This window comes from Macrobrachium nipponense, chromosome 12, assembly GCF_015104395.2.
Source record: "Macrobrachium nipponense isolate FS-2020 chromosome 12, ASM1510439v2, whole genome shotgun sequence".
NCBI classification, from domain to species: Eukaryota; Metazoa; Arthropoda; class Malacostraca; order Decapoda; family Palaemonidae; genus Macrobrachium; species Macrobrachium nipponense.
In genome coordinates, this window is record NC_087205.1 from 50755555 (window position 1) to 50769092 (window position 13538).

The 13538-nt window shown below is 38.5% G+C and overlaps 1 protein-coding gene across 1 annotated transcript in view; it reads left to right on the forward strand.

The window, feature by feature from the left end:
- LOC135224796 (uncharacterized) overlaps window positions 1-9267 on the forward strand; it is a 110637-nt gene extending 101370 nt beyond the window's left edge. Inside the window, exon 5 of the mRNA XM_064264120.1 lies at window positions 9053-9267. Coding sequence (XP_064120190.1) covers window positions 9053-9267 — 215 coding nt within the window. The remainder of the gene's footprint in view (window positions 1-9052) is intronic.
- Window positions 9268-13538: the final 4271 nt, after the last annotated feature.

Consider the following 13538-nt stretch of genomic DNA (forward strand, 5'->3'; position numbering starts at 1 on the left):
GAAATGGACTGCAGTCTCACAGGAGGAGGAGCATTGCCTTCCAAATGCTCAGAGCGGCCGTTTCCTTCCCCCAGCAACGGTAATGACGCTCATACACACCACAGTCAGAAAATAAACTGCTCCTTGCTTAATTTACATAAGCTTAGTTTTTAAACAATAAATTTCATGAATCCTTCTACTATTTCCTCCATATTATGCTAGTCTCTTACTCAAAATGCGCTCTGAAAAACAACAGAACTACACATGTAAATCGAGCTAAACATAGTATAAGAAACACAGTAGTATAGAGTGGCCGAACAATATATATTTCAACGATAAATAATTAAATTAAAATCCACTCTTTCTTCTTTCTCTCCTTTTACTTTCTTTTTTTGGGGATCCTTAGCACAAAGACAGGTATTTTTGCCTTTGGATGTGTTCTACATTGTATTCAATATGTGCAAACACACGTGTAAATACGCGCGCACACACACACACACACACACACACACACACACACATATATATATATATATATATATATATATATATATATGTTTGTTTGTGTGTGTGTATGTGTGTATTTGTGTATATATGAATTTTTATCAAATCACCGTGATTCATATACATTCATTAAGCTACAAATGTCCTTCAGTATCCAATTTTCTCACCTCGGAATTTAATATATTTTCATATATGTTACTATCAACTAAAAGAATTCCCCTTCGGTTTACTTATATGAAAATATATTAATTATCTGGAATTGTAGCTTAAGCACGCGTGCCTGCACGCACACACACACACACACACACATATATATATCCATCTATCTATCTATCTATATATATATATATATATATATATATATATATATATATTATATATATTATATATATATAAATTCACAGATATTCACTTGATATAGTAGAAGCCGAGTACCGTAACAAGAGAATAAGAGGGGGGAAATCCGTAACAGGAGCTTTTGAATGCTCTGAGTGCTGATCTTCTATCTTCTGCCTCTTATCTTCCTGTAGTTTTGCATGCACACACACACACACACACACAACACACACACACACACACACATATATATATATATCATAATATATATATATATATATATATATATATAAATTATTTACAGATTCTTAAGAATCCAAGCCAAAACAAATGACAGAGAATATCCGTAAAAATAAGAGCAGAGCAGAGCACAATAATTTTAAAAGGGATAGAGAATATCACGGACTGTAAAAACGGAGAGCGTTCCAATAATATTTATTTTTCCTCTTTTGTTTTGTTTCCTGTTAGCTGCCTGCTCCACGTATGTTCATATGAACATTGATTGACTGTTCTTTAAAAACTGGGGTAAATAGAAGATAACCCGCAGCCTTTAGGAAAATCTATAGCAAAATCAAATTAGCTTTTTGTGGTAGCAAAGTCCCCGATTCTATGGCTAACCTAATCATGAAGAAGATGACAGGTCGAAGGTATAACCAACGTCCGGTATAAGAATGGCTCCCTGACGCACGAGTGTCCGTCGGATCAATGGAAGTTCCTTGAAAAGGAACTGCAGCTTATGACGATCAGACTTTCCACGAGTAATGACAGAGTAGCCAGCGAAGATTGCAGAAAAGAACGGTCGCCTAATAGTAGTAGTAGTAGTAGTATTAGTAGTAGTAGTAGTAGTATTAGTAGTAGTAACCTCAATACCTTCAGTGTGTGTGCGTGGAAAGAGCTCGGTCAAACACGCACTCATTTAGCGCCTCCACTTTGCCCATTTTCTTTCCATAATACTTCATTACCTGATGTCCGGATGACACGGTACAAGAGTTGGTAAGCCACGACACTAAGAATCTTCTTTTTCAAGTCATTAAACTAAGCAGAAGGACGACACAAAGATATTTGGCTCAAACCATGCGCCTTTTTCCCCTCACAGAGAGTAGCGACAAAATGTATTACCTTTCTGATTTAAGCATGAATTCATGATGTGAGGTTGCTAGCCCCACGCCCTCCCCATGGATAGTCAAGGGTTATATACTAAGGGGTCTGGCTTTTCTTGGTGGTCATCCATCAGTCTACGGACGGAACAAACTTCACTGATCGATCGACAGCGTGAGGTGGAACGTGTTGTTGCCAACAGACAACAGATAAATAGACAGAGCGATACCTCTGGCTGTTCCCTATCAACAGTAAATATGGGTACCAATTAGCATAATTATCTTCATCGATCTCATTATGAAGCGATCCTCTTAAATTGAGGGATAATTTCTTGAAAGTCAATACGTTTTATGTTTACTCTAAATATAATTCGTCGTTTTCCTTTAGATTTTATAGGGACTGAGCTTTGCAAAGAGTCTCGCCTGCAATTGCCGGTCGGTCACCAGTGACCTCTCAACCTTTGACGTTAATGTTGGAACCACAGTTCATTCACTCCAAGTCTCGCTCAGCCGTAGGTACAGATGCATGAGCCACCTGCTCAGTTAGCTCAATGGGTTACTATCTGGAACTGAGAAGAGGGATAGAAAGAAAGTACTGGAAAGTAAAGAGGATGGCTGCTGAGGTACTTTGTTTGCCAGTACGGAAGAACTGCTCCTCGTCGATAGGCACTGTGGCACTACACCGCCAGATAACTTTTTTTTGTCACCCGACAGGAGCAACTTCCTCTCGAGAACAACGGAGACCGAAATAGACTTGGAGAGAGAGAGAGAGAGAGAGAGAGAGAGAGAGAGAGAGAGAGAGAGAGAGATAAACTGCTGTGGAAAGAAGGGCGAAGGTAGAGCGATGAAGTTAAGAACAGGGAGTCACTGATCTAAAGAACTGTTTTTGATTCGAACAACCTCGTCTGGGAGGGAGGCAAGAGATGAGAAAACTTAAGAACATCTAAGAGAAATAATTTAATTAGGGAAGGATGTTTAACATCAACTCTTAATAACTGATCGAACAAAGGAATTTTTATGGCTGCTTAAAAATGTTAACGAATTTCATAGAGCCATAAACCAATCAGCACTTTATTCCCCAACGCAAGTCTGAACCGACCTGATCCACCTATCATACTTTAAGAACATTTTGCATGAGGCTGTATGTGAAAACGCTAGCTCGCTTAAATTTGTGATCATTCTGTTCCTAGTAATCATATGAAAGGCCGTGTTCCTTCCAGTGGCAACTTCATTATGCGGAACCCTTCAAAATTGCATTGATGAAACACACGCTACATTAAATCCGGATAAAACGCTCTCAGACGCAGCCGGAATTTAGTGCATCCAGAAAAAAGAGAAATTCACGTTTTGATTTCAGCCTCTGCATGAAACGATGCCTCATGTGGCAATCCATTACTAAAAAATGTAATCTTGTGAACTATCTCATTTTAACTAAATCAATATGTCACGAACTTCCCCAGTTCAGTTTTAGAGCAACTGTTAGAATTCGAAATACTGTGAAATGTCTCAAAACAAAGCAAGGACACAACTGCTCATGTGCTTCCATAACGGAGAGATGGAAATATTTCAGTGAGGACTTACTGACTGCTGCACTGTTCAACAAGGAGAACTCTTCTTATTCTTACGATGAAAAGACCTACGTATATATCATAGAAAAGATACAATGAAAAATCATGCAAACTTATCAAATCTTCAAAATTTAACGAAAAATTATTCGCTTTTTAAGATTAAATGCAAATAGTTCATACAATTTTCAATGAAAATGTAGTTTTTAATTTTTAATGTTCAAAATATTTGTCCATTCTATGAATATACATATGTATATATTTATTATGTATGTATAATATATATAATATATATATATAATATATATATATATTATATATATATATATATATATATATATATACGCGGAAAACTAACAGGGAAAAGGGCGCTCGGGGTATACATAGTATGTATATATATATATATATTAATAGTAATTATATATATATATATATATTTATTATATACTAATAATTACGGGAAAACTAACCAGGGAAAAGGGCCGCTCGGGGTATATTATAGTATGTGGTATAATAATATATATATATATATATATATATTTATATATAATATTATAGTACAATACATCATATATAGATAAGTATATAATTAAATACATATAATATAAATATATTATATTATATTATATATAATATATATACATATAACATACTATATATACATATGTTGCTAAAACTTTCCAAGCAACCCGCCTCCCAAAGCTTTTTAAAATAAAGAAAATCAAATAATAAACATGCTCTCACTTCGTACGGACTGACGAGGAAGGGCATGGAACCTCTTGACCCTTTAATTGAACTCTCTCTCTCTCTCTCTCTCTCGTCTTCTTTCGATCACGTCACGTGACTGCTCAAAGAATGTCTGTTCCAGAAGCACAAACCGCTGGCCTTGAAAAGTGAAAGCGAACGTTGGAGAAAGTGGGGGGGGGCCAAAACACATCACATGACCTTCCTAACTCCCATCAGGAAGCGAGAAATCAACAAAGACACATCTAGATGCTAACACACACAAAATGGGAATAAATTAGGACACCGAAGGCATAAAAGGGACCGACACAACAAATAAGGAAGAGACACCTTGGAAGCTAGAGGAGGAAACATCACCCCTTTGAATCCTGCAGCCATCCGGCACCATTTTTCCCCACCTCGTGGTCCTATTGCTGACCCACAAGTCTACTTTTGCAGTGAACCCAAAACTTAAGTCCTCCTCAACCTTATTCTACACCGAAACCATCTCTAGTTCTAAATCAGTCACGTAAATTTTATATTCTCTCGCCAAAACTTCCGACTTTGAGCTAAGTGCCAATGTTCCATATCCTTGCCCTTGCCAGCTCAGTGTTAACATTAACTTTAAATAATGATTGCTTTTCTTGTTGGAAGTCGTATGTTTAGGACATCGTTTGGCACCTTCCGGGCACTGCCTTCCCTTATACTCGATATCCTGTGCCTTTCTTGGCCTTAATTCGTAAAGCTCTCCGTTACAGAGGGATTCTTAGCTGTGGACTTCGCCTATATTGTGCCTGCATTCACGAGGATACTTCATTCTTCGCCTTGTCCCTGTACTTTGATTGTTGCACAGGAATTGCTACCTACCCGTTAGAAGGACGTTTTAATTTTCTGATTGCTTTAATTGTAAATAAAAGTAATTTAAATTTACCCTTTATTGTTTATCTACAACAATTCCTTTATGAGTAGAGCCCTCAGCTCATGTACCAAATCCCTTTTGTTTTTTATTTTTCCTGTTCAAATAGCAGTCAGATCCCAGGATTTCATCTGGTAACTAAGTAATTATTTTTCTAAGTCTAAACATGCTAGAAACTAGCATTCTGCCAGGCAAAAATATATATATATATATATATATATATATATATATATATATATACACATATATAGATATATATATATATATATATATATATATAGATATTTTTATATATATATATATATCGATATAGAAAGACATATATATATATATATATATATATATACTATATATTATAATATATACATATCTATTCTATATATATATCTATCTATATATATATATATATATATATAGTAATATATATCTATATATATATTATATATATATATATATCTAATAAAAGGAGCCCATAAAAATGCAAAAATAATTAGAAAGTAGGTACTATATTTCAGAGACTGCTGTCTCTCTCTTCAGGTATGTAATGAATGAGAAAAGTTACAAAAAAGGCAGTATTTATACCAAGAGATCCATCCACAGGTAGCACGTTTTACTAAGTCACCCCCACTCATAAGTTCTCTTTAATCTTCTTAAGCGTTGGTTGGAGGAAGATTTTACCTGTGATATCTGAATCCCAGACCCCTTTTGAGACGTTCATTACCTGTCTTTGTTTAATCAAGGCCGACTCTATCATCTGGCTTTTGTACCGACGTTTGCTGCTATAAATTATATGTGACAAATTCCAGTTTATTCTGTGGTTATGGTTACTTATATGGTTAAAAATAGCCAAGCTCTGTTGTCCACACCTAAATGACTGTTTATGTTGTATTAATCTCTGGGGAAGCGATTTTCCTGGAAAAATGATGTAAGATTTGTCACAGTCCAGGCAAGACGTTAATCAGGAGTTTGGCTAAGATTAGATTTTCCAAGGGTCTAGACAGGATTAAGTCGGTGACCCAGACCCTCGGAAAATCAAACCCTGAAGAGAGAGACAGCAGTTCTATACTTAGTCTTCTGAGTTATCTCATCTCTGCACTTCTAGTAGTGATGGAGGCCACATGAAACAAATCCAAAGTTTGAGGATTTTTGCTTGACTCATCAAAGATAAGAACAAGGGTTCATGCCCAGTATGTATCCACTGTAAAAACATAAACAAATGGCTTTAAATATCATAAAGATAATGACCAAGATATATTTGTCCTAGATAACGACCCCCATCACTAGTGATCGAGAAAAGAACCCCAAGGTGCGGTTTTGGAAGACGTTCCTTTGTACGGTGGGATCAAAATTCTGTTATAATAAAGAATAAGAGTTGGCGCTGATACCAGGGATGTAAAAAACAATATAATCATGTTTAACTTTATCTCATAATTAACAAAATTTTAATCAATCTTGGGTAATAGTTTGGAAAGAAAAAAGTGCCATGTTTTTACCAACTGAATGAAAGGGTTGAATGAAAACATTTGATGTGTAGTAGTCTGCATGGCGTAAAATCTCTCCTTTAATGAGACGGTTTCTAGAGTTACCGAGAAACATGATTTAAAGGGAACTGTTTATTATTCTTTAAAGGTGAAACCGCATTGTAGTGATCACTCAGTGAGCTTTAAAACAGCTCTTTAAATTACCTTTCGCGTCTATTTTGGGTTCGCATTAGAAAGGAGCACCTTTATTTCGGGAAGTTAAAAATAGACTGACGTCCCTCTTCACAACGAAGCCCAAATGATGTTCAAAGGAATTGCCAGCGATTACTAGACGACAGCTTTGAACAGACATCACAAGTTGCAGCCAACTGCTTTCATGCGCCCTTGTGTCAAATGCATTTCGCACTCATCAAATATTTGGTTGTACATGGTCAAGTTTGTTATGGTAGAAAACCAAAAGATGAAAACTGATGATTCCGCCTCAGAGTTCATCTTCCGAAAACATAAAAGCCTGTATCAAATTTGGGTACATCTGTACCTAACTCTGTGTCCTATCGTCGGTTTAAGAAGTGAACAAATAAACGACCAAATAAATTTGAGACATTGTCCAAACCAGAATAAATCCTTTTCGTTTTTGAAAATGCAGTTTCTCAGAATCGTTTGATGCAGAAAAGTACGTTCAGGTGTGCATTTACTGAGTTTCACGACGCAAAGCCATATCCTCGAAATGTCGGGTAACGGGAAAGTATCATTAAAACCAATGCAACTATGAAAAGCTGTGGTAGTCATGGTTCCTAAGCAAAAAAAAAAAAAAAAAAAAAAAAAAAAAAAAAAAAAAAAAAAAAAAAAAAGAGGACAGTAAAGCAACATGCGTCTCAATCGATTCAGAAGTAATAAGCATTCCCAGTAATTCAGTACAAACGTCACTGAAATCAATTCAGGTTATCATTTATTTAAGCTATTATTTAAAAGGATAAACCTGAAGTTGATACATTGATCTTTAACTTTCGATTATACGAAACTAAACTAAATAGTAAAGTGACTCCATATAATAGTGTTTAATGAACTCATGTAAAACGTGGAAGAGAGAGAGAGAGAGAGAGAGAGAAAGAAGAGAAGAGAGAGGAGGAGAGATAGAGAGAGAGAGAGAGAGAGAGAGAGAGAGAGAGAGAGAGAGAGAGAGAGACTTTAGTGAAGTCCCCCCATATTTTAAAGGTAACGTTTTCTTTACAAAAAATTACACATAATATACTCATTTTCTCTCAGGTCCATCGGGATATACTTTAACATTTCTCTATCGTTCATTACAGACCATTTGAAAAACTGAACTGTTAGATAAATGATAAAGAAATGCATATAAGGTGTGCGTAAAGCCAAAAAAACAAGACAGTACACACACGCACGCACACTCACGCACGCCCCACGCACGCACAGCACACACACACACACACACACACACACACACACACATATATATATATATATATATATATATATATATATATATATAAAACCTGTCTAATACAGATTCAGGGCATCTTAATTTCTTTCTGCTATTCCTTTTACATTTATTTCATCAATTATGTGCGCAGAGGTACATACTATACGTCAAGCTCTTAAAACAATGAATGTGAAAAATGATTTCTGTACTTTATCGCTTTGTCTTGAATAAAACTGTACAAAGGCACCAAATTTAAACCCTTTACTACTTTTATCTCTTATGGAATCCAAAAAGGGATACCATCATTTTCCATTTCCACGTGTTTGTCACATACCTGAATCATATTACATGGCAAGGAATGATTTTGTTCGATATTCTTCTTCCAAAAAATTACATACACAAACTGCTTAAAATGAGAGATATAAGGCGCCCTTAGCAATACCAAATTTTCAGAGTAAAGTTTCCAGCAGAATCAATAACTAGTCTTGCACCTTTCTTATTCAGTTCTGTTACTGTTCTTGGAACATGATATACCCAGCTATATGCGCTAAAGAAGTATAAGATAACACTTCTAACAATCATCAAAAGATACCTTTGTGAATAATAAAATCCCATCAAAACTCCTAATTATGGACACAGCTTATCTGTGTTGAACTGATGTATCAGTCGACACTGTTCTTTATTTTGGTATCATAAATGGTACCAACCAATATGCTTAGAATATCAGGAAAGTATGTTGCTAATTTGTATGAAGAGGAACCTACTTGGCAAGCTCTCCTGCTAAGCTAATTATTAGCTCTAGTTCACAGAGATTGAACTTCATTTACTTGCTAGCTTATTTAGATAAACCGGTATACAGCCATTTGCCAATCTATAGATGTTGAATTTCATGCACTCACGAGCCAGTTTACAAAAGTTAAATAACGTGTAGTCACTTGCCAGTAATAGTGGTTGGAAAGCATTCTGTCTCTTGCCGAATAAGCAGTAAAGATTCACTTTGCCATTAATAGGGAGGTTGGAAAGCATTCGTTCATTGCTAGATATAGCGGTTGGAAAGCATTTTGTCATTGCCAGAATAGCGGTTGGAAAGCATTCTGTAACTTTGCCCAGTAATAGCGGTTTGGAAAGCATGCTAGATATTTCTGTCAGCAGTAATAGAGTTGGAAAGCATTCTTCACTTGCCAGTAATAGCATTGGCAAAGCAATTTCTGTCTCTTGCCAGTAATAGCGGTTGGAAAGCATTCTGTCACTTGCCAGTAATAGCAGTTGGAAAGCATTCTGTCTCTTGCCAGTAAAGCGGTTGGAAAGCATTCTGTCACTTGACAGTAATAGCGATTGGAAAGCATTCTGTCACTTGCCAGTAATAGCAGTTGGAAAGCATTCTGTCACTTGCCAGTAATAGCGGTTGGAAAGCATTCTGTCTTTCTGTCGCTTGCCAGTAATAGCGGTTGGAAAGCATTCTGTCACTTGCCAGTAATAGCGGTTGGAAAAGCAATTCTGTCTCTTGCCAGTAATAGCGGTTGGAAAGCATTCTGTCACTTGCCAGTCAATAGACGGTTGTAAAGCTTTCTGCTCTTGCCAGTAATAGCGGTTGGAAAGCATTCTCTCTCTTGCCAGTAATAGCAGTTGGAAAGCATTCTGTCACTTGCCAGTAATAGCGGTTGGAAAGCATTCTGTCTCTTGCCAGTAATAGCGGTTGGAAAGCATTCTGTCTCTTGCCAGTAATAGAGGTTGGAAAGCATTCTGTCACTTGCCAGTAATAGCGGTTGGAAAGCATTCTGTCTCTTGCCAGTAATAGCGGTTGGAAAGCATTCTGTCACTTGCCAGTAATAGCGGTTGGAAAGCATTCTGTCACTTGCCAGTAATAGCGGTTGGAAAGCATTCTGTCTGTGCCAGTAATAGCCGGTTGGAAAGCATTCTGTCTCTTGCCAGTAATAGCGGTTGGAAAGCATTCTGTCTCTTGCCAGTAATAGCGGTTGGAAAGCATTCTGTCTCTTGCCAGTAATAGCGGTTGGAAAGCATTCTGTCTCTTGCCAGTAATAGCAGTTGGGAAACGCATTCTGTCTCTTGCCATAATAGCGGTTGGAAAAGCATTCTGTCTCTTTGCCAGTTAATAGCGGTTGGAAAGCAATCTGACACTTGGGCCAGTAATACGGTTGGGGAAAGCATTTCTGTTCCACTTGCCAGTAACAGCAGTTGGAAAGCATTCTGTCTCTTGCCAGTAATAGCGGTTGGAAAGCATTCTGTCACTTGCCAGTAATAGCGGTTGGAAAGCATTCTGTCTCTTGCCAGTAATAGCGGTTGGAAAGCATTCTGTCTCTTGCCAGTAATAGCGGTTGGAAAGCATTCTGTCACTTGCCAGTAATAGCAGTTGGAAAGCATTCTGTCTCTTGCCAGTAATAGCGGTTGGAAAGCATTCTGTCTCTTGCCAGTAATAGCGGTTGGAAAGCATTCTGTCACTTGCCAGTAATAGCGGTTGGAAAGCATTCTGTCTCTTGCCAGTAATAGCGGTTGGAAAGCATTCTGTCTCTTGCCAGTAATAGCGGTTGGAAAGCATTCTGTCTCTTGCCAGTAATAGCGGTTGGAAAGCATTCTGTCTCTTGCCAGTAATAGCGGTTGGAAAGCATTCTGTCTCTTGCCAGTAATAGCGGTTGGAAAGCATTCTGTCTCTTGCCAGTAATAGCAGTTGGAAAGCATTCTGTCTCTTGCCAGTAATAGCGGTTGGAAAGCATTCTGTCTCTTGCCAGTAATAGCAGTTGGAAAGCATTCTGTCTCTTGCCAGTAATAGCGGTTGGAAAGCATTCTGTCTCTTGCCAGTATTAGCGGTTGGAAAGCATTCTGTCACTTGCCAGTAATAGCAGTTGGAAAGCATTCTGTCACATGCCAGTAATAGCAGTTGGAAAGCATTCTGTCACTTGCCAGTAATAGCAGTTGGAAAGCATTCTGTCACTTGCCAGTGATAGCAGTTGGAAAGCATTCTGTCACTTGCCAGTAATAGCAGTTGGAAAGCATTCTGTCACTTGCCAGTAATAGCAGTTGGAAAGCATTCTGTCACTTGCCAGTAATAGCAGTTGGAAAGCATTCTGTCTCTTGCCAGTAATAGCGGTTGGAAAGCATTCTGTCTCTTGCCACTAATAGCGGTTGGAAAGCATTCTGTCTCTTGCCAGTAATAACGGTTGGAAAGCATTCTGTCTCTTGCCAGTAATAGTGGTTGGAAAGCATTCTGTCTCTTGCCCGTAAAAGCGGTTGGAAAGCATTCTGTCTCTTGCCAGTAATAGCGGTTGGAAAGCATTCTGTCTCTTGCCAGTAATAGCAGTTGGAAAGCATTCTGTCTCTTGCCAGTAATAGCGGTTGGAAAGCAGTCTGTCTCTTGCCAGTAATAGCAGTTGGAAAGCATTCTGTCTCTTGCCAGTAATAGCGGTTGGAAAGCATTCTGTCTCTTGCCAGTATTAGCGGTTGGAAAGGTTTCTGTCACTTGCCAGTAATAGCAGTTGGAAAGCATTCTGTCACTTGCCAGTAATAGCAGTTGGAAAGCATTCTGTCACTTGCCAGTAATAGCAGTTGGAAAGCATTCTGTCACTTGCCAGTAATAGCAGTTGGAAAGCATTCTGTCATTTGCCAGTAATAGCGGTTGGAAAGCATTCTGTCACTTGCCAGTAATAGCGGTTGGAAAGCATTCTGTCTCTTGCCAGTAATATAGGTTGGAAAGCATTCTGTCACTTGCCAGTAATAGCGGTTGGAAAGCATTCTGTCACTTGCCAGTAATAGCGGTTGGAAAGCATTCTGTCAATTGCCAGTAATAGCGGTTGGAAAGCATTCTGTCAATTGCCAGTAATAGCGGTTGGAAAGCATTCTGTCACTTGCCAGTAATAGCGGTTGGAAAGCATTCTGTCAATTGCCAGTAATAGCGGTTGTAAAGCAATCTGACACTTGCCAGTAATATAGGTTGGAAAGCATTCTGTCTCTTGCCAGTAATAGCGGTTGGAGAGCATTCTGTCACTTGCAAGTAATAGCGGTTGGAAAGCATTCTGTCACTTGCCAGTAATAGCGGTTGGAAAGCAATTCTGTCTCTTGCCAGTAATAGTGGTTGGAAAGCAATCTGACACTTGCCAGTAATAGCGGTTGGAAAGCATTCTATCACTTGCCAGTAATAGCGGTTGGAAAGCATTCTGTCTCTTGCCAGTAATAGCGGTTGGAAAGCATTCTGTCTCTTGCCAGTAACAGTGGTTGGAAAGCAATCTGACACTTGCCAGAAATAGCAGTTGGAAAGCATTCTGTCACTTGCCAGTAATAGCGGTTGGAAAGCATTCTGTCTCTTGCCAGTAATAGCGGTTGGAAAGCATTCTGTCTCTTGCCAGTAATAGCGGTTGGAAAGCATTCTGTCACTTGCCAGTAATAGCGGTTGGAAAGCATTCTGTCTCTTGCCAGTAATAGCGGTTGGAAAGCATTCTGTCACTTGCCAGTAATAGCGGTTGGAAAGCATTCTGTCTCTTGCCAGTAACAGTGGTTGGAAAGCAATCTGACACTTGCCATATATAGCGGTTGGAAAGCAATTCTGTCTCTTGCCAGTACTAGTGGGTTTGGAAAGCATTCTGTCACTTGCCAGTAATAGTGGTTGGAAAGCATTCTGTCTCTTGCCAGTAACAGTGGTTGGAAAGCAATCTGACACTTGCCAGTAATAGCGATTGGAAAGCATTCTGTCACTTGCCAGTAATAGCGGTTGGAAAGCATTCTGTCACTTGCCAGTAATAGCGGTTGGAAAGCATTCTGTCACTTGCCAGTAATAGCGGTTGGAAAGGCAGTTCTGGTCTCTTGCCAGTAAATAGCGGTTGGAAAAGCATTCTGGTCTCTTGCCAGTAATAGCGGTTGGAAAGCAAGTTCTGTCACTTGCCAGTAAATAGTGATTGGAAGCATTCTGTCTCTTGCCAGTAATAGCGTTGGAAAGCATTCTGTGTTTCTTGCCAGTAATAGCGATTGGAAAGCATTCTGTTTTTCTTGCCAGTAATAGCGGTTGGAAAGAATTCTGTCTCTTGCCAGTATAGCGGTTGGAAAGCATTCTGGGTCACTTGCCAGTAATAGCGGTTGGAAAAGCATTCTGTCTCTTGCCAGAAATAGGTGGTTGGAAAGCAATCTGACACTTGCCAGTAATAGCGGTTTTTGAAAAGCATTCTATTCACTTCAGCCAGTAATAGCAGTTGGAAGCATTCTGTCACTTGCCAGTATAGCGGTTTGGAAAGCATTCTATCACTTGCAGTAATAGCGGTTGAAAGCATTCTGTCACTTGCCAGTAATAGCGGTTGGAAAGCATTCTGTCTCTTGCCAGTAATAGCGGGTTGAAAGCTTTCTGTCTCTTGCCAGTTAATAGGCGGTTGGAAAGCTTTCTGTCTCTTGCCAGTAATTCGGTTAAAAGCTTTTCTGTCCCTCTTGCCCATAATACGGTTGGAGAGCAATTCTTCACTTGCAGAATACGGTTGGGAAAAGCAATCTGACACTTGC